Below are 23,092 nucleotides of genomic sequence, written 5' to 3'. Positions count from 1 at the left end.
AGTAATGCTCCTTCATCATCCTTTTAAAGCAGGTTAAAGTTGGAGTGTATGTTGTGTTTATATCCATCCAGTGTGCTTTGTAAAATTGACCTTATAAAAGTCCTCGTTGTTATTAATTTCTCTTACGTCCGAACCGCACTTCAATCTTTTTGACACTGGTCATCTGGGTTATATGAGCAAAGTTATAGAAAGCCTACATTATCAACAACATTTAAGCTTAGGGGCTTCTGCTACAAGATGTCGCTAGTTTCCATATAAAAAAATATTTGTCTTAAAGTACTGAGACTAGAATGAATTAATGATTTTGCAAAAAGCCTATACCCAATCGCATTCACCTCCGATTTCAGCAAGACAATGAATGAACATTGTACACACTATTAGTTGACGGGCTCTCAACACAGATAAGTTCGCGATATTTCGACGTTAATTACAGCGCCATACATAGATAGATATAGATAAGCAACTCAAGAGCTTAACAAAAATGTTTATGGGTGTCGGCCACTAGATGGCTTCGCTTCGATTAGTTTCTCATTGCTCCTGTTACTGTAGATGGCTGTAACATACTACTTATCCTATATTTTATTTTTATTGAAGGATTTTATAAATTTTCAGAAATCACAAATTGATAAAATTTTATCAATTTGTCTTTAAAAAATAAAGGCTTGTATTTATTAATTTTTTATTTGCCGTCTTTAATTATACAATAATTAAATGCCTTAATTTTAACAACATATAAATTTAGGGGTATCCGCTACAAGATGTCACTAGTTTCCATACAAAAAAATATTTGTCTTAAAGTGTTGTAGTTTTAGAACCCTGGCGTCATGGTCAACTACAGATTGAGACTGCCAGTAGGAGGTTGAGAGCAAAAAAATCTGCCTACCCTCTTTCTAGTTCATTTTTGAATGCCACCACTCAGTCCACACCCGACGACTCGCCCTGACAAAATACACGAACGCTATCCAGAATTTATCTCTCAAACTTTGAGAACCAATCGTTTTTTTAATAAACTTAATACCGTATTCGATCCAATTGCTAAACTTCTAGTTTAGAACCATTTACGAGTATATAGTAGTGTGTACAATGTAGACGCCGGCGAAAATTTAAAACGTCTCAAGACAATGATCGTTTAAAGCAAAATTGACGGTTACATTGACAGTGTTAATTTATTAGGGTAAACTGCACGATAATTGGCACGTCTCTAACGTATCTTGATTTATTTCTATTACACGCTCTCGAGTGTAACACTATTCTAATAAAACGTCTATATTTCATTATTTAATTAATACATAGCATTGTCCTCTGTAAATGTTTTTAGTTAAAACAACTTTAATTATTTTAAAAATATATTATTCCGGAAATTACTAGTGGTAGGACCTCTTTGTGAGTCCGCGCGGGTGAGTACCACCGCCCTGCCTGTTTCTGCCGTGAAGCAGTAATGCGTTTCGGTTTGAAGGGTGGGGCAGCCGTTGTAGCCTATACTGAGATCTTAGATCTTATATCTCAAGGTGGGTGGCGCATTTACGTTGTAGATGTCTATGGGCTCCAGTAACCACTTAACACCAGGTGGGCTGTGAGCCCGTCCACCGATTTAAGCAATAAAAAAAAAAAAACAAATTCCATATATTATTATGATCCTTACAGTTATGTAGTCACAAATGACTGAGGTATATTAATTGCTAATAATATAAGGATATTAAAAAAAAGCGACGACATTAAACCGTAAAAGTATTTTTAAATGTGTCTGCGACTCGTGAAAACCAAAGAATATACTAGAAGTATCCTTCTGATTTTTATATTAAATTACTGATGACATCCCTCCACTAACTTATTTTTAATAAGCTAGTATCCGACATCCGTGTAAATGAATCCGTGGCAATCATATTAATATGCGCATTCAAAATCAGAGAGACAATCTTGTTTTTACAAAAAAAAAACTGCATCAATAGTATATTCATGTTTCGGCTCTATAGATTGGTGTCCGAAATAAAGAATAATTTTTTTTTTATTTATTTGCGTTGATAAATAATGAAATTGTAATGTGGTTTACCCTAAAGTTGTTTTCGAATTATTGACTGCGCTCACAAAATAAAACCGTTAATCTTGCTTCAAATTTCAATAGAGACATTTCAATAACTAACTTAACGCATCATTTTCAGTTAAAATAAACCGCTAAAAGACAAAAAAAAATCCAAACAAAACGTAAGCTATAATATAATATGTGACCATATAAAATATCGATTAGAACAATAAGATGATTTAAACGGGATAATAAAATCGAGAAACTCGAAATAAAAAAAGCGCAAAATTTTGAAATACGCGAGATGAAATCGGCTTGAACAGTCGCGAAGCTGTGAATTAAAATGTTTTAAATTCGTACGTACGTATATCAACTGTGTTGTGTTTGCAAAATGCTAACAATGTCCGCGCTAATGATGCCCACACCCACAATGACGACGATGACGAACGCCGGCCCGATCCCCGTAGCCACCACGGCCAAGCTGGAGCCGGCCAAGCTATTGCAGCTGCCGCACCCAGCTTTGATGCAGCAGCTCCCACAGCAATCCCAGCACCACCACCAAGCCCAGCACCCTAATAACAAACTCGGTAAGTACACGGAACTTTCAAAACATCTTCAATCGAAATGTATTTAATAAACAGTTTTCGCTTCGGTCCCAGTCGTGAACATAATTAAAATTATTAAGCTATTGCATAGCTTTTATCGCGGCCTTTGAGCGCGGCAACCGAATCAACAAATTCCGTAACGAAAATAAAACCTAACACCCCCATACACAACATGATCGTCTAATTATAATTGCATAAGTTGATAAAAAATGCTGTGCAATAGCTTTACCGCCGGAGTCCCCGAGTGCCACACGTGTTTCTACATATTTTCCTAGTACTAGTGTTCTTTCGTCCTCCGTGACCGCGAAAGCTGTAGTAGTAGAAAAGTGTTCGAACCGTGAGAATTATTTTAATGTGTAAATAAACGTAAAAATAGTTTTAATTGTCTTTTTAATGGTCTTTTGACAAACTTTGACAATGGTATTCTTGGACCTATGAAGATACAATAGTCTTATAACTTCGCTCTAATATCCTGACTGTATCGACAGGATAATAAAAAACATGGAGTTAATTGCATATACAGCATACCACAATTTAAATGTGTTTTTTTGGAGTTTTAACGTGTTCTGACACTCTTCGTGACATGACTCTCTTCAAATGAGGCTTCGTGGGAAGTACTCAACGGTAGACACCCGCTTGCCTATGCCCCTAGTATTGATGTCCATGAGCGACGTTAATCAATCACTCACCTGGTGTTAAGTGGTCAGCGGTGCCCATAGATATCAACCATGTTAATGCCGCCGCCCATCTTGAGATAGGAGCTCTAAGGTCTCAGGTTTTACAGTCCGACGGTTGCCCTACCCTTGAAACCAGAATACATTACTGCTTCGCGACAGAAATAGGCAGGATGGTGGAACCGACCCCTGCGGACTCACAAGAGGTCCTACCACTAATAGTAACGGGTTTGATTTTTAGTACACTATACCTTCACTGTGGAACTCATTCGTTAACATTTGTTTGTTTTAACAAAAATAGTACCTTCCTACGGGATTTGAACACCGGCACAAGCGCATAGCTCGATTCTAAAGCACCGGACAAATTATCCTTTAGACTACGTTGCATTGGTTAGCTCAGCCCACTGAGTTTCTCGCCGGATCTTCTTAGTGGGTCGCGTTTCCGATCCGGTGGTAGATTCTGCGAAGCACTGCTCTTGCTAAGGTTAGTGCTAGCAACGTCGTCAGGTTTGAACCCCGTGAGCTCACCTACTTATTAGGGTTACGCTGAAATGGTCTCTCAAGGTCATCAGCTTAGGTAGGAATAAAAAAAATAAAAAAAAGTTTGTCTTATAAAGGCTATAAAATCCAAATATATTGCTAATCAGAAATCTTCAGGATATTTTCTTAGTTTTTGACGTGACAACGTCTTATAATGCGATGGAGCTGGCTGCACGCACGAAAAAACATGACTCATGCGGCGTTACCTCGCTCTGAGGCGTATTTTCACGTTCAACTATTGTCAGTAAACCGACTTTACAGACAACCGATTTTTATATTTTTATTTTCTGACAATTACATTACTACAGTATCCATGTTTAAAATAATTCTTTAACTTCACTGTCGGGTGCGTGTTTTAGCAGAACTATTCAGAATGGAAATTCTTTCAATGACATAATTTCCTCAAAATTGTCACAGGATAGAACGTTATCAAAGTCATTAAATTACTTATTAATTGAATACAATCAGAAAGCAAGAAACAACACAAACAAAAGAGGAATACACCAGACTAATTTTAATGTACACTTATATATAAACTCGCTCGCCGTACTCGCCGTACTCGCCCGCTTCGCTGGGCATTTAAAATTAACATTATTATTTATTGTCATTATTACTAGGGAGTTCAACACTCATATAAAACCTATTCATGAAGTACATGTATTTTCTACATGGATACCAAGTTTCAAGTCAATCGGATGCATGGTTCAATAGTTATAACGGAACATCTGTAAAAACCGCTGTAGATTTATATATTAGTATAGATGTCACAAATTAATAAAAACTAGTGGTCCCGTAGTAGTTGAAATTCGACTATAATTAATTCAAATTGTAAGTTTGTACACTATTATAATTCTATTTTATACTTCTATAATCACAAATTTCGCCAAGGCTACACTATAAAAAAATATTAATAAAGACAATCAATATTTAATCTATTCTCAATTTGACCACAGACGTCAAGAACAAAAGTTTGACAATAAATAGTATGCATGCGTGTGTGCGTCAAATACATGGTATGTAGTGTGTGTAATATTTTCTTTATTGATTTAATGTATCTTTTATGCATTATTTTAAAAAATATATTAGCATTGTGCACTTCTTCTCTACATTCTCTATAAGTGTGGAAAATTTCATACTCCTCCGTCCGCACAATTTTCAACAAATAATAAAAATCAGTTATGCTACATACCACCCGCACATGGCCCCGTACCATTTAAATTACACATAACTTTAGCCAATCGGCTCGTTCGGATATCTATCCACTTAAAATATATTGTACATCATAAATCACCCCTAATTCCGTACTTCAGTTAAACACATATTCGAATTACCACTGAATACCATCTCCTTCGTATATTATATCACTATAATAACATCAATTAAGATAAATATTATATATAACATGATAATTACGTTATAAATTTTGTACTTTGTTATTTGAACGTTATCCACATATTGTAGTAACACGAGAAATTAATTAACCCATCATTAATTGTCGAAGCCTGAATTTGGCCAGCGGTAGTTTTTTTAGCAATGTTATTTTAGATTTTAAAATATTTTTGATTACGGTTAGCGGTTTTTTTATGTAGGTATATCAGATCCGTCGATCAGCATAGACCAAGAATTAAAATACGTCAGCAATTAATTAAAATCATGGGTAATTCTTTACGAATAAATTCTTTACATAAACTTTAAGTTACCAAATACAAAAGCAACCGTAAGAACGTCGTGAATCATTTTACTGCCCACAATAACTGTTCATCATTTCCCCCCATGAAAGCTTAAACAATTGAGACATAAACAATAAAAATAAAGGTATTGTAATCCATTGGATTCTTAAAAAAGTGTATTCGTTGCGCGTTGCAGCAATCGCTCGTGTACCTGTTACAATGAAATGGCCCATAAAAATATTATTATACTATATGAGTACCGTTGCTTGTCGGCTATCTCTATACCATACGAAAAATTCTCATAGAAGTGATTTTTCACGAGATACTCGTGAGATTGTGAGACTCGTGAGATAGTGAGAAGTTGCGAATGCTATTAAGATGCAATTGTCTTATTTGTTAATGACGATTGTATATCTGTAGTATATTTGGACAATGTACTGACTGCGTGCATTTTTGAAGTGAAAACTTCTTTAGAATCGTTGTGATTTCAAACCGGATGCAACGGAAAAAACGACAGGTAAGAGACACAAATACAAAAATGTGTAGGATGAAGCCAGCAAAGAATGAGACAGAAATATACATACTATTTAATACAGCGCCATCTGTGAGATTTTTTAATACTAACGTGTGTATGAAAGCTCTTGTAGTGAATTTTAATTTAGGATTATACGTGAAATTAAAATATCAATTCACAGAGGGCGCTACCTTAAAATTGTTTACTAATGACAAAATTTTACATATACTTAAGACGTTTAGGATAATTGTATTTTAATTTTGGAAGGTTTCACTTCTACCACGTGTGAATTGCACACATGTTTTTTTTTTTTGTTTGAGCCTATATCAGCGTCGCCTTAACTAGTAGATGAGCTCACGGGGCTCAAACCTGATGACGTTGCTAACACGAACCCTAGCAAGAGCCGTGCTTCGCAGAATCTACCACCGGATCGGAAACGCGACCCACTGAGAAGAGCCGGCAAGAAACTCAGTGGGCTGTGTCTGAGGGTTAATTTACTCGTCGAGCCCTTCGTCACAAGTGATGGGTTCGACGAGAACGGTGACCGGTGCTTGAAGTACCTAAAAGCACCGTTAGTGGATCGAGAGGATCCGAAATGACGTGTTTGGGGCGACGTCGACTGCTTTCCATTCTGTCCGCAGGATCGGGAATGTAGTTACCGGCGGCCACGATGAGAGGGTTCTCGTGTCGTGCCACTTTATCGAAATGACGCATCGATGCCGACTGCAGATACTTACTGATGGACTCTAAGTCCAGGTCGTCATGGAGGTCGACGTTCCTGACGAACCACAGGTTATATATAATCTTACTCTATGCGAACCACGGAGCTTCGACGGCTATCCTGCAAAAACGGGATTCAATAACTAGGAATGATTTTAAGTGAGTGCGGGCCGCGTGAGCGAACACTACACTTGCATAGATCATGACGGGGCGTATGCAAGTTTTGTAGAGTGTCACCTTATTTCTAAGGGATAATTTACTTCGCCTGCATATCATCGAGTAAAGGCGTCCTAGTATGAAGGCGGCGCGGTCGCGTACCGTCTTTATGTGGGGGCGGAATGTCATCCCTCTGTCGAGGGTGACGCTTAAGTATTTGACCTTCGGGGCCCACGGTATGGGTTGGTCGTACATGATGATTAGGCAAATGGCGGAGGCGGAGGTGTTGACGCGCCTAGTCGGGAGTGGGATGCTCAATGTGGTGCTCGCAGGGCGACCCTTTTTGAAGAGCACCGCTGTGCTTCTCGTGGGGTTGATGTCGATGCGCCACTTCCGGAACCACTGTCCCATGGTGGTAGCTACGGTCTGGAGTCGCCGATGTAACAACGACTTCTTCCTACATGAGTAGTAGATAGCCGTGTCATCGGCGAAGAGCGCCAGATGGGTCTCCGGAGACCGGGGTATATCATTGATATACAAACTGAACAGTAACGGGGAGAGAGCGGAGCCTTGCGGGACTCCGGCTGCTATGTGATGGGGGCGAGAGCGCGTTCCCTCGACTCGATATCGGAACGAACGGTTCGACAAGTAGTCTCGTATGATGAACACGAGTCTATCTGGCACTCCCATGTTATACAGTTTGTATATCAAACCGCTGTGCCAGGCTTTGTCGAACGCCTTCGCTATATCGAAGAAGAGGGCTCCTGTCGGGATGGGTTTCCGCCTATTCAGCCCTAGTAAGATGTGCTCCGTGAGGTGGTGCACTTGATGGACGCACGAGTGTTTGGCGCGGAATCCAAACTGCTCGTCGATCAATATTTTGTTGGACGCGATGAAGTCCCAGAGGCGTTTACGAAGGAGTCGTTGGTATAGTTTGGTTATCGCCGGGAGGAGGCTGATGGGGCGGTAACTCGCGGTTTGGTTCTTCGGTTTGCCCGGCTTGTGTATTCCGATACCGTCAGCTTCTTTCCACGCCGCGGGAAAGATGCAGTTCGTCATAGCAGCATTTAAAATGGTGGCCAACTTTGTTATTAGTTGGGCTGGTAACATTTTTAGCGCGCTATTGCGGATGCCGTCGGAGCCGGGAGCTTTCCGTGGTTGCAGGTTAGCAATCGCCTCCTTAGTAACCTTGGAAGTGGTAATGGGGGGTAACGCGTCCGAGGGCGACAGGGAAGCTCTGCGCTCGACCTCCCTGTCGACTAACTGGGTGTGTTCGGGGTCCGCATATTGAGTACTGGTGATCGGCCAGCAGCTCTGCCTTGTCATCGTCATCGTAAGCCGGTGGTTGGCCTGAGGGACGTACTAGAGGATTCCTAGTGACGATAGTATCGGACTTGAGGGTCCTAGCTAATCGCCAGTATGCTTGATGAGTGGGCTCGAGTTCTTCTAAGTAACTATCCCATTTTTTATTTCGGGCGTCGCTTAGGCGAGATTGACTTCCCACTGTAGACGACGCATCCGAATCCGGTTTGATTCCGTGGGATCGATCGTGGGCCCAGGTTGCCACGTTCCTGACTCTTAAGATATCCTTCAGCTCGGGGAAAAGTCTGATGAGGTGGAAGCAATCCTCCACATCGACTTGTTTGGAAGACCTTATGATCGCGGAAGAGACATGCTCGGTAAATATGTTTATGGATTCGACTGTGTCATCGGGGGAAAGAGTTGAATCCGGGCCGCAGGGGAGGATTAGTGGAGCGGCAACAGCTAATCACGTGCCCAGCTTCTTCCAATCCACAACTGTGTGCCTTGTCGACACTGACTCTCTCACACACGTCGCTACACGCGAGCACAGCAGACACACTTCGGTGACGTGCTCACTGTGTGCCTTTTTTTTTGCTTAGTTGGGTGGACGAGCTCACAGTCCACCTTTTTTTTCGGGCCAGGGGCCGAACCTCCTACGAGGTCCCCCCCGCGCATAAGGGGCGCGGTATGTGAGACTCAACGATCTGCTGGTGTTGAGAGCAGATCGCGGGCCCAAGGATTTTAGGGCCCACCCACTAAACGACTCCCCTGCACTCTTACACCCGACGTCCGATCCTCTCCGAGGTCAGAACCCGGATGAGGTAGGGGGTTACCGCAGTCAACACTACAACCAGACAGCGCGGCTCACCCCAAGGACGCCCAGCCGACGGTGACTTCGAGGCGAATCGTAGGCTCTGAAACATCAGCCGTCTCGGTACGGCAGCCCGTCAGGCCGCCCAGACGGTGCCGCGGGTGTCCCGGAATACCCCGCTGGCCCAGAACTAGCCTGCCGGGTCGGGACGCAATACACCGCCAACCGGTCTCTCTTTCGTAACTCTTTGGCAGCACGCTAGAGTGCTGGTAGCGCGCTGCGCCGCCGCTACCCCCTCAGGTCGCCCCTTGACCTTCACCGGGGGGAAGCCGCCATCTACACGGGCCAGAGGCGGGCAAAAGCCCTTCTCCGGCCCCCGGCTCGGCGGCGACGGATAGGTGCGGAGAGGGATGAGCTCTTCCTCTCTCGTTCCGCCGCCTCCTTCTGCGAGATGGTGTACTCGCAGAAGTTGAGCATCGCGTTCCAGGACTCATCGCTGCCGAGCATCGTGGCCACGACGGTCGGCAGCGACAAGTTCGGTCATATTTCCGAGACAAGGACACGGCGTTGCTCCAGCCATGCGGGGCAATGTGCGAGCGTATGCTCGACCGTGTCCTCGTCGCAGTCACAGTGGTGACACTCCATCAATGGACATCTACAACGTAAATGCGCCACCCACCTTGAGATATAAGTTTTAAGATCTCAATATAGTTACAACGGCTGCCCCACCCTTCAAACCGAAACGCATTACTGCTTTACGGCTGAAAAAGGCAGGGTGGTGGTACCTACCCGCGCGGACTCCCAAGAGGTCCTACCACCAGTAAAAAAGTGCCTTGTCGACACTGGCTCTCTCACACACAAATAACCCACACGCGAACAAATTGAACGAAACACAAAAATGTCCGTCCTTAATACCACATTACAGTTAGCACACGTTCTTTTTTAAGTTATTACGTTGAAAAATCTAACGGCCCTCCCTCGGCCACCCCTAGGGAGGGGCACATAATAAATTTTGCTAATTATATCAGACTCGACCTACATTGAGGTAAACCGGTGGGGTTATTCAGTAAATAGTTTTAACAAAGTAAGTTTTAAGAATTCCGTTGAATCTCATGTGAATTGTTTCTCGAATTAATTCGAAATATTTTGTAACGAATTTCATTAATGTTTTTTTTTATTATTGCTTAGATGGGTGGACGAGCTCACAGCCCACCTGGTGTTAAGTGGTTACTGGAGTCCAAATACATCTACAAGGTAAATGCGCCACCCACCTTGAGATATAAGTTCTAAGGTCTCAGTATAGTTACAACGGCTGCCCCACCCTTCAAACCAAAACTCATTACTTTCTATGGTTATTCATGGTTGTTATTGCACAAGAACATTCTGATATTGATGTAACTGCCCAACAAATAATTTTGGAGTATACACGTATAGCAATAGGTCGGCATACTTCTTATTTCTGTCGCCAAGTAATCCAGGTACTAAATTGAAAACCGTTAGACGGAATTTCTTGAAGATACTCCAGAGGTAACGGAGGATATGATATAGATTATAGAGAATATACTATAAGCCAAGGAAACGATGATCTCGGTAACAAGTTATTGTATGAGTTAAAGAATTTAAACACAAATTTTAATGTACAATAGGGAATAAACCAATAATTAATTCATAGATGCAAAAAAAACTAAAATGGAACAGCGGGTCCGCCCCGCAAACGCCTTAAAAGCGATGATCCAACAAAAATATTAACAAACTAAATACGTTTATGAATGTATGTATTAATTAATGAGACTGAGAATAACCCTCGCGTCGCTTGTAAAAATTAAAAAGGCGACGCGGGTGCGGCAGCGTGCCCCAAACATATTAACGTTAAAATTTGAGTTGGGACACATAAATATGACATGTCTGTATATTCTTCTGTTAATTTGGTTACCAATTCAAAAATCGTATTTTAAGCCATTGCATAGCTTTTATAGCGGGCTTTGAGCGCGGCGACCGAATCAAGAAATTCCGTAACGAAAATAAAACCTAACACCCCACTCCGCCTACCATGTAGCTCGCGTTCAACACATTCACACGTTGCGCTAGTGTAGTGTTGGCGAATAAGCGCACGGCGTGACGTCGCACTGCATGCGCATCATGAAATGTCTGCCCATCTCTCTCTCGCACGGTCTAGCTTATGAGTGTGAAGGGGGCAGTTGAGGTTTTGCTTTTATTAATGTTTTAATATTAAATTATCATTGTCTAATTGCATAAGTTGATAAAAAATGCTATGCAATAGCTTTACTGCGGCAGTTCCCGAGTGCCACACGTTTTGTTATTATATATTTTTTATAAATCATTGTGAATAAAATAAAGTAGAAGATAACTTTGTAAAGTAGTTTTTTATTTTATTTTTTACAATAAAAAGTTATAATAAAAAATATATACCCGAATAATTATTTTCTTTATACCTCGAATAGAACTTAAAATTAATATTTTTATAATAAGGAACTTCGTTCCTATCTGGTGTCCCACGACACCACACATCTTTCTTTATTGCTTAGATGGGTGGACGAGCTCAAAGCCCACGTGGTGTTAAGTGATTACTGGAGCCCATAGACATCGACAACGTAAATGCGCCACCCACCTTGAGATGTAAGTTCTAAGGTCTCAAGTACAGTTACAACGGCTGCCCCACCCTTCAAACCGAAACGCATTACTGCTCCACGGCGGAAATAGGCGGGGTGGTGGTACATAGCCGCGCGGACTCACAAGACGTCCTGCCACCAGTAAAGAACTATTTACATTCAAATTAACAAGAAAATTAACTGTAATTATTTTTTTTGTTTATTTTTGATAGTAAAAATCGCGCCGTGTAACCGAACAGGCTATGTATGTAAATTATAGAGAGCCGCCTCTCGGTTCGTTAACCGATGCTTTTACGTTGAAATAACACGCTGTCCAAATCACAAGCGGTCGCGGTAAATGGATAATTAAAAATATTAAAGTTAAAAATTATTTTTGAGTTGGACGTTTCAAACAATCTAAAATTAAGTTATCTATATATTAATACGTGAAGCGAAAACTTTGTACCCCTTTTTACGTAAATTGCGTGGACGGAGGAGTATGAAATTTCCCATACTAATATAGAATATAAAGAAGGAGTGCAGAATGTAAAATTTTTTTTTTTTTTTAATTATGCATAAGAAATATATTAAATCAATTAAAAAAAACATTACACACCTTATTACCATGTATAATATTTGACACACACGCATGCATAATATTTGTTTATTGTCAAACTTTTCTTATAGCTTATAGTCTGTGGTCAAATTGATAATAGATTAAAAATTGTTTGTCTTTATTGATATTTGTCTAAATTGAAGTCTTGGCGAAATCTGTGATCTTTGAAAGTATAATCATAATAGTGTACAAACTTATAATTTCAATTAAATATAGTCAGATTTCGACTACTGCGAGACTACTAGTGTTACTAAAAATATCAACTAAACAGTGATTATTGTACCCTGCAATACGGTTTCATATACAGTTAGGATTTGAAAGGTTACAACCATCAGTCATCTGGCCAAGTACTTGGATTCGTAATTGTACTATAGGAACCAGAGATTAGTATTTATATATACGTTCCAATAAATACATAATGCAGTTAGAACAGCGCCTCTGGCAGCAAGCGTAGATAGATATATTCATCCATACAAACTCGAGCTAACTTTTACGCGATAGAGAAGAAAAAAAAGCACGCACTTAGCACACAGACCTGAGGTATCAGTTATAATCCCACAACTTTAAGAGCCTACAATTCGTAACAGAATTAGTTATAAATGTTTCGGTATTTAAAAAATCCAATTTAATGTAATATTGAAATCAGAAATAATTTTATAAACATTATCGTATCTTTAAAACCTTTTAGTTTTGTAGTGATAAAGAACTCACAACTTAAGCTACTTGTAAGGCTATCTATAAAATTTGACTAAGATCGCTAGCCGACTATAACTCGGACCGAGCCTCAAGTCAGTAAGGCCTTTTCACACGAGTGACTTCGGCCCTTACGCTTAAAGCTCTCGCACGTTTACACTCGGTGTGAAACCGCCACTAAAGGATATAAATGTACCAGTAAATATTTACTTGATGATGCGAAAGAGGGCAATATTTTCACAAAGTCGCCTCCGCTTTGAATCTGTGTCACTAAGAGAGGAATGTTCGGCTATTTCCTACTGCGGTATTCACGTGTAAAGACGTGTGTGAGAAGAGTCAGTGTCGACAAGGCACATAGTGAGCACGTCACCGAAGTGTGTCTGCTGTGCTCGCGTGTAGCGACGTGTGTGAGAGAGCCAGTGTCGACAAGGCACACAGTGAGCACGTCACCGAAGTGTGTCTGCTGTGCTCGCGTGTAGCGACGTGTGTGAGAGAGCCAGTGTCGACAAGGCACACAGTGAGCACGTCACTGAAGTGTATCTGCTGTGCTCGCGTGTAAAGATGTGTGTGAGAAGAGTCGCTGTCGACAAGGCACACAGTGAGCATGTCACCGAAGTGTGTCTGCTGTGCTCGCGTGTAGCGACGTGTATAAGAGAGTCAGCGTCGACAAGGCACACAGTGAGCACGTCACCGAAGTGTGTCTGCTGTGCTCGCGTGTAGCGACGTGTGTGAGAGAGCCAGTGTCGACAAGGCACACAGTGAGCACGTCACCGAAGTGTGTCTGCTGTGCTCGCGTGTAGAGACGTGTGTGAGAAGAGTCGCTGTCGACAAGGCACACAGTGAGCATGTCACCGAAGTGTGTCTGCTGTGCTCGCGTGTAGCGACGTGTATAAGAGAGTCAGTGTCGACAAGGCACACAGTGAGCACGTCACCGAAGTATGTCTACTGTGCTTGCGTGTAGCGACGTATGTAAGAGAGTCAGTATCGACAAGGCACAAAGTGAGCACGTCACCGAAGTGTGTCTGCTGTGCTCGCGTGTAGCGACGTGTATAAGAGAGTCAGTGTCGACAAGGCACACAGTGAGCACGTCACCGAAGTATGTCTACTGTGCTTGCGTGTAGCGACGTATGTAAGAGAGTCAGTATCGACAAGGCACAAAGTGAGCACGTCACCGAAGTGTGTCTGCTGTGCTCGCGTGTAGCGACGTGTGTGAGAGAGCCAGTGTGGTCAAGACATTTTAATACTAGATATGTAGCGGGTTACCGAAAAGCGTTAGTTGAGTGTGAGAGAGTCATGTCAGTGAGAAACTCTACCAAGCTGAAAAATTCCATTTGTAAAACAAGCAGTGTATACAAGACGCGTAATCGAATAGATGGAAAGTTTTTTTTTTAATAAAACGAACAGTGAACTTTCGCTGTGTAATCTTTCTGCACAAGGCCAACGATTTTATCGAGTTTAATGAAATATGAACTCAAGTGCGTCTAGGAAAGAGTGAATTCTGTTTGAATAAAGTTGGACTTGAATGTTTTGTTTTGTAAATTTCGTATCTAAGCTGTCGTGCCAAAAACATAAAATGTTTGAAAAAATATTTTGTGACGGAGCTAGAGCTCCTTTCTGCATTGCGATCTATTTAATAATTCTAATAAAATTTTATTAGCTCTTCAATAAAAATGCAATACTTTTTACCAGTGGCTGTGAGCTCGCACGGGTCACTATCCCGCCTATTTCGACAGCAAAACATTAATGCCTTTTAGTTCCGAGGATAAGGGGGCCGTTTTTTCTTCCTACCTATGCTGATAGCCTTGGGAGGCTATTTCAGCTTCTCCTTGACGTGTAGGTGAGGGGGCTAAAATCCAGAGTGTTGCTAGCACTGGCCCTAGCAAGAGCAGTGCTTCGCAGAATCTGCCACCGGATCGGAAATGCGACCCACTGAGATGATCCGGCGAGAAACTCAGTGGGCTATGTCTATGGGTTAATTTACTCGTCGAGCCCTTCGTCGCAAGCAACGGGTTCGGCGAGGACGGTGACCAGTGCTTGAGGTTCCTAAAAGCACCGTTAATGGATCGGGAGGATTCGTAATGGCATGTTTAGGGTGGCAGCCGTTGTGGCTAGCCGAAGGCTTTCATATTGATACCTCATCTTAACACCAGATGAACCGTTAGCTAGTTCCAACTGTCTAAGCAATAAATAAATATAAAACTCCAGGATCGGATATCAGTAGATTCCCTTCTTTTATTTTTCCTGTTTCTATAGAGAAGCCTTATTATATATAATAGAGGTATGTATCAAAACTATCTGGCCTTTCGGTTTGTAGAGTGGCACCCATGATACAATATAATTAAGACGTTCACTTTGTTCTGTCTATAGACTCCAGTGACCACTTAATAGAAGGTGAACTCGATCGAACATATGGTTGAATTAATAAAAAATCATGTTATTTTATTATATGCAGTTAGATTTTTTTTTATTGCTCAGAAAGGTGGACGAGCTCACAGCCCACCTGGTGTTAAGTGGTTACTGGAGCCCATAAACATCCACAACGTAAATGCCCCGCCCACCCACTTGAGATACAAGTTCTAAGGTCTCGAGTATAGTTACAACGTCAGCCCCACCCTTCAAACCGAAACGCATTACTGCTTCACGGCAGAAATAGGCAGGGTGGTGGAACCCACCCGCGCGGACTCACAAGAGGTTCTACCACCAGTAATTACGCAAATTATAATTTTGCGGGTTTCATTTTTATTACACGTTGTTATTCCTTCACCGTGGAAGTCAATCGTGAACATTTGTTGAGTCCGTATTTCATTAAAAAAATTGGTACCTGCTTGCGAGATTCGAACACCCGTGCATCGCTTCAACACGAATGCACCGAACGTCTTATCCGTTAGGCCACGACGACTTAGATAAGATCTTTTGACTTAAGCGGACATCTTTTATCATTCAGTGCAAGTGTAAACAGACATTTATGAATATTTGCACTATGTTTACTTGTTTTCGAATAGAGCTTCAAAAGTTCGTAAGTTCAAGAGACTTTATAACATTCCTGATATTAAAGCTTTGTTACACGTCAGATATTTCAATTGTACTCTTTTATTCGAATCGCTATCTCCGAGTGTTCTTGGGACAAGCGGCCCAGTCCAATGTACGAGCGACCAGCGGTGACACCGTTGATATCTACCTTTGAAAAACTGTTGTTGCTGAATGAATGAATGCTTTGTATAAGAGAAACAACCTGTCTCGCTTTGCCCTTTCACTTTGTCCACGGTCGAATGGTTCGCGAGACGCTCTATCTATTTTGTAAGTCTCGCTTTTCTTGCTCTAATATCACTATAATAGGTTGGAAGTGAATGTCCTCGTCTTCCAATCAAGCCTATCATACGTCATCTCTGCATCCACACCAATCTCCCGCAAAATCCATTTCATACAGTCCATATAAGTCTATTTAGGACGCATACTACTTCTCAGGTACTACACTACCTTAATATATTATATAAATTACGTGTCACGTTGTTTGTCCGCAATGGACACCTAAACTTTTATTGTTTTTATTTTAACTCTTTTTTTTAAATCTGTGTTTTGTTGTGGTACATTCAGCGAAGCATTCTTGTTAGGGCTAGTGTTAGCAAAGTTTCGCAGGCTGATCCCCGTGAGCTCACCTACACGACCGGTGCAACTAGCATAACCCCTCTAGGTTGCTAGCAATAGGTAGCGAAAAAGTCAAGCTCCTATTGATGTCAGTCTTATATTCATAATCTTCAAAACATTAAATTAACTGATACATTTGGTCACGTATCAAGGGCCGATAACAATATAATTATTTTTTAACAATTTCAATAATAAACACATCGCGTCCGTCATAGCGAAAACTGGAACTATGGTACTACAATTTAAATAAAGCTCTTTTCACTTGGACCACACTCAGAAACAGACTAAGGGTTCTTATTTGCCTTTTTTAACTGCTTTTGTTTTTTTAATGCTTCTGAATTCTTTTCCTTTGTAAGAACGACAGCTCTGCGCGTCAGAAAGGGACCGAGTGTAATGTAGCGAAAAATCTAAGCTGCGTGAGCGAGACGGGAGAGCAGCTATTAATTCGGGCGCCCTGTTTGCTTGTATTATTTATCCGTCTTGTTAATTTTAACGTCGCGAAGTGGATTTGCGGGGGATGCGAGCATTATATTTGAATATAATATATATGCGAGCTTTCTGCTCAGAACACGTGCGTGTTGTTTGAGGTACTCTCAAAAAAAAAAAAGATGTGTGGTGTCGTGGGACACCGGATAGTAACGAAGTTCCTTATTATAAAAATATTAATTTTAACTTCTATTCGAGGTATAAAGAAAATAAAACTGGAGGTTTCGCAACAACCCACGGTCATTCGGTAACGTGCGAACTTGTTGTGGTACACTTCAAGCACTGTTGTTTGCATAAGAGTTAGTGTATTGCGCAAACGATCGCTCTGAGATCGTGGTTTCAATGAATGATAAAAAAAGATGTTATTTTTTGTACGTTTTACAAAAAACAGGCAACCAGACAACCACAGGTAGACAAGATTGACTAGGAAACAAATTACATGCGGCGTACCTATCGTTTGAAATATACACATACATACATAAATACATAATTATACAGTCGAACTAACGCAAATATAACTACCATCCATCCATACCATCGTCACGACGTCAATTCGGATCCTGCCGATCCATTATCGCTACTTTTAGGCACTCCAAGCACTGGTCACCGTTCTCGTAGAGCCCTTCAAATGCGACGAAAGGGTATGGCGAGCTAATTAACCCTCAGACACAGCCCACTTAGTTTCTCACCGGATCTTCTCAGTGGGTCGTATTCCCGATCCGGTGGTAGATTCTGCGAAACACTGCTCCTGCTAAGACTAGTGTTAGGAAATTCACTCGGCTTAGCCCCGTAAGCTACTCGCTCGGTGAATCTAGTATAACCCCTCGAGGTTATTCAAATAGGTAGGAAATAAAAATAACTATACTGTTTTTTCATTATGATTATCTAAACAACGAATATCAAATCAAATTTATGTTATAGCTAAAAGACGTATTGAAAAAATAATCGTATTTCTGGGAGAGTTTACGATTGTTCAATCAGAAATATGCTTCTTAAAATAATACGCACATAATATTATGTTCCAATTGTAATATTTTCCTGTGAAATAATACGTCATATTTTTTGTTTATGTTCACTCTTATTGAAGTCTAACTAGTATATAATGTAATACTAGTTAGGTAAAATGAGTGCTAAGATCATCGCTCTGAAGCACCTTTGGAAGGTAGAAGGTGGGAACATAGAGACGCGTTGTAACCGAATCTTCTCTGCTCCAAGTTTCCGTAGAACTACTTGACATTTAGAGTGAGTGTAGCTTCAGCTGTAACGATTACCATTTCGATAAGGACATTTCAAAGATAAGCTGATAAGACGGTGAGTGGTTACCGTCGCTCATGGAAATCAGCAATGCCAGGAGCAGAGCCAAGCCGCTGCCTACCGTTTAATACTCTCGACAAGCCTGGTTTGAAGGAGGACATGTCATAGCACTCGGGAAACACCGTGGAGGGAAGCTCATTCCAAAGCCGGATGGTACGTGGCAAAAATGATCTCTGAAAACGCACTGTGGATGAACGCAGTAGCTCCAGGTAATATGAATGGACTGTACTCCGATGGCGGGTAGTGCGATGGTAAAAACGAGATGATGGAATCATCTCAAAAAAGTCCTCAGAACACTCCCCGTGGAGCATACGGTACAAAATACAGAGGGAACCAAAGTCCCTCCGCAGACCCAGAGGCTCCAAACGATCCGTGAGAATAGGAGTATCGACAATCCGAACGGCTCTCTTCTGTATGTATATACATATATACACGTTCCGAGTAACGTGGTTTCGATCCGATGGTATATTCAGCGAAGGACTGCTCTTGCTAGGGCAGATGTCACCACTCTCTCACGCTGAGAGCCAGGTAAGATCGCCTACTCGCTCGGTGAATCTAGTATATCTCCTCAAGGTCAAGAGCTTGTTGTAGTTGTAGAAAAAAAAGACTTAATCCTTTCTTTGATAAGACAAAACCCTATTTTAAAAACCTCAAATCCTATTTTGTATACGTAGAAAAAGTTCGTACAAATACGCCAGAGAAAACTGGATAGAGCTTATTTAAAATCTTGACAGATGGCGCGTGACGATACCTGATTTTCAGTACTTCCAGAATATTGAACTACAGACAACCCACGATCTTCTGTAGTACTCTCACTGTTTCTCTTCGCCAAGGTGCTTTTAGGTACTCAAGCACCGGTCACCGTCCTCGCCGAGACACAGCCCACTGAGTTTCTCGCCGGATCTTTTTTTTTTATTGCTTAGATGTGTGGACGAGCTCACAGCCCACCTGGTGTTAAGTGGTTACTGGAGCCCATGGACATCTACAACGTAAATGCGCCACCCACCTTGAGATATAAATTCTAAGATCTCAGTATAGTTACAACGGCTGCCCCACGCTTCAAATCGAAACGCATTACTACTTCACGGCAGAAACAGGCAGGGCGGTGGTACCTACCCGTGCGGACTCACAAGAGGTCTTACCACCAGTAATCTTTTCAGTGGGTCGCGTTTCCAATCCGGTGGTAGGTTCTGCGAAGCAATTTTTTGCTAGGGCCAGTGTTACCAACACTACCGTTTTGAGCCCCGTGAGCTCAGCTACACATTAGGGCCAAGCTGAAATAGCCTCTCAAGGCTATCAGGATAGGCAGCGAAAAAAAATATTCGCCTATTCCTATCTTTTGCCTGGTCGAGAACTTTATTGACCGTCATCTCTGCCTGCTGGCCCTGTTCGGACCAACGCTTTGGTCACACATGTTTTAGGGGCAACAATGAGCCTTTTCAAGCTTTTTACCAAGGAAACATTATATTGTTACCAATTTGACCACGAGAGGTTATAGCATCTCTTTGAAGTCTCACTGGGTACCATGAAAAAATCCCAACGTACAATAAGCTTAGAAGTAATAAAAGCGTAACGAATTCCATTTTCGAATCCGCACAGCCGAGCGAACGACCAATCAGTTGATTGTATCTGTTCGAATGTTTCCGCCGGATTCCATTTTCGAATATTCGAAAGAGAGAAAAAAACGATTTTTAGAACGCTCGTGTAACGTCTTATTATAGGTGGAGGAATGCATTAGATTTCAAGAGCTTCGGAGCAAGAGAGTCGCGTTCGGTTCATCCAAAGCGATTGTTTGAATTTATTGTCTGCTTAATATGAGGATTTCGTCTTTTGAAATATATAGTGGAGTATAAAGTAGGAAAGCAGAGCTGCAGTCGACTGCAGTAGTGTGGTATAGGACCCTCGGCTAGATGTAGGTCGGATCTGTGTCTGTTTGTATACGAGAGCTCGGGATCAGTACAGAGCTGTAGAGGACTGTGTCTATAGTAGTATGGTATTGGACCCTCGGCTAGATGTAGGTCGGATCTGTGTCTGTTTGTATACGAGAGCTCGGGATCAGTACAGAGCTGCAGAGGACTGTGTCTATAGTAGTGTGGTATAAGACCCTCGGCTAGATGTAGGTCAGATCTTTATCTGTTTGTGTAGGAGAAGAGCTAGAGATCAGTACAGAGCTGCAGAAGAATGTGTCTATAAAACTAACTGTGTGGTATAAAACTAGAGAATAAGTCTAAGTCGGATATATATTTGTTTTTTTGTGTACGAGAAGAGCTCAGGATCAGTACTGTAGAGAGCTGTGTCTGTCGTATACTATAGTTCAGGAATTTATCTTCATAAATGAGACAGTATTTTTTTCTACGTCAGCGGATTTGAAAGCCTCATTAGATGGGTCGGGGATCGTTACGTCGTTTCACACGTTTTTTTTTTTTAGATTTATGTGGACGTGCGTTTTTTTATTCTGTAAGGAAAAGTTTTTTGATGAAACCTTCTTGTTCGTGTCTAAAACATTTAGTTTTGAAAATATAAGCTTGGTCAGTTTATGTTTTTTTTGACGCGATTACGTCTTATTTATCGATGAATACTGGCTGCACGCACGAAAAAGTGTCACGTTCCGCCTGAGCCTGAGCGTGGAAGCGAGAGCGCGGAACAAGCGATAGAGAGGCACGATCTGCACAAGCGTTGGCTTGTGACACATTTATCTCTCTTCTCGCGTGACGTCAAACTAGCAGTTCGAATATTTCTGCTACTGACGCTATCACGTAAAACTATCGACCGTAAACCGACTTTACAGACAACCAATTTTTTTGTGTTATTAGTATAATCGGGAGAGCTATTTCATGGGTCTTCTGTTCTTAAACATCTATTGGAGTCAGTAACACACGTTAATGTGACATTGAGGCACGAAGCAGAAGTTTTCATTTTGTTAAATAAAGGCAGCTTCGTGATGACTCAGACGATCGCTCTGAACGACATGTATTCCAATCGTAAGAATTTATATGTGAGCATACGAACTTGTATATATGTATATGTGCGAATCTTATATTGTTTTATGATATCACAACATGTACGGCGCCGCATGTTACGTGCAAGCATGTATGCTGTGTGTGTTTTTATGTATATAATTTTTTATCTAAATTCTTGTTTTCTGCTCTACCCTTGGTTGATTGATACAGAAGGGTAGGGCAGGCGTTGTAACTATACTGAAACCTAAGAACTTATATCTCAAGGTAGGTGGCGCATTTACGTTGTAGATGTCTATGGGTTCCAGTAACCACTTAACACCAGGTGGGCTGTGAGCTTGTCCACCCATCTAAGCAATAAATAAAAAAAGAATGCCTTAGTAAGTCTTCGACTGTATTCTTGCAATATGGTGGTACTCATCATCATTCTCCTGCCCTTCTCCCAGTCACCTGGTGTCGGCGCAAAATGTTTTCTCCTTCCATACTCCTCTATCATATACCATTTCTTCGCTCACTCCCCTCTTACACTGGTGATACCACAAAATCAAATTAACAAAGCCATTCTCTGTTTTTATTGACCTACTTCTTAACAACACAAAGAGCACAGCATGACATTATCCCTACATGACATCTCCATTACGATATTGGCACATTTCCTGAAGCCAATATATTTTGTAATTAAATTTACTCTCGTACAAGACGTATTTCGTTCATAGTGCGCCTGCTGCGAATATATTATTGTTCTTACAGTGGAAACGCTGGCTCTACTTTCGTCCATTCTTATGCCCTGCGTAGGTACCACAACCGTTACCATTTCTACCGCGAAGTTTTTATTTATTGCTTAAATGGGTGGATGAGCTCACGGCGCACCTCGTGTTCAGTGATCACCGGAGCCCATAGACATCTACAACGTAAATGCCGCCACTTGCCTTGAGCTCTGAGTTCTAAGCAGTCCAAGTGATAATAGGGTGCGGCAGCCGTTGTACTATAGGTCTGAGGCTTCAACTCATGTATCTAGGTCGGTGTGGTTATATACGTTATTCGTGTCTATGGGTTCCCTTTTTTTTTTTTTTTTTTCGGGTAGAGGGCCGAACCTCCTACGAGGTCCCCGCGCAAAAGGGGCGCGCGGGGTATGTGAGACTCAACGATCTGCATGGTGTTGTGAGCAGACCGCGGGCCCAAGGATTTTAGAGCCCACCCACTAAACGACTCCTCTGCACTCTTACACCCGACGTCCGATCCCCTCCGAGGTCAGAACCCGGATGAGGTAGGGGGGCTACCGCGGTCAACACTACAACCAGACGGCGCGGCTCACCCCAAGGACGCCCAGCCGACGGAGCCTTCGAGGCGAATCGAAGGCTCTGAAACGTCGGCCGTCTCGGTACGGCAGCCCGTCGGGCCGCCCAGACGGTGCCGCTGGTGTCCCGGAATACCCCGCTGGACCAGAACCAGCCTGCCGGGTCGGGACGCGATACACCGTCGACCGGTCGCTCTAATCACTCCACGGCAGCGCGCTAGAGTGCTGGTAGCGCGCCGCGCGGCCTCACCCCCTCAGGTCGCCCCTTGACCTTCACCGGGGAGAGGCCGCCACCTACAGGGGCCGGGACGTACGGGCGTATTCCCGCCTCCGGCCCCCGGCTCGACGGCGACGGATCGGTGCGGAAAGGGAAGAGCTCTCCCTCTCTCGCTCCGCCGCCTCCTTCTGCGAGATGGTGGACTCGCAGAAGTCGAGCATCGCCTTCCAGGACGCGTCGCTGCCG

At 42.2% G+C, this 23,092-nt stretch overlaps 1 protein-coding gene across 1 annotated transcript in view; it reads left to right on the top strand.

Annotated features, from left to right (window-relative positions):
* The first annotated feature begins 2,159 nt into the window (after nt 1-2,159).
* Nucleotides 2,160-23,092, top strand: part of LOC101747198 (cytotoxic granule associated RNA binding protein TIA1) — a 75,652-nt gene continuing 54,719 nt past the window's right edge. Inside the window, exon 1 of the mRNA XM_062671011.1 lies at nt 2,160-2,607. Within this exon, the coding sequence (XP_062526995.1) occupies nt 2,412-2,607 (196 nt within the window). The 5' untranslated portion in view covers nt 2,160-2,411. The remainder of the gene's footprint in view (nt 2,608-23,092) is intronic.

This window comes from Bombyx mori, chromosome 11 (genome assembly GCF_030269925.1).
Source record: "Bombyx mori chromosome 11, ASM3026992v2".
NCBI classification, from domain to species: Eukaryota; Metazoa; Arthropoda; class Insecta; order Lepidoptera; family Bombycidae; genus Bombyx; species Bombyx mori.
This window is presented reverse-complemented; position numbering and strand designations above follow the sequence as displayed.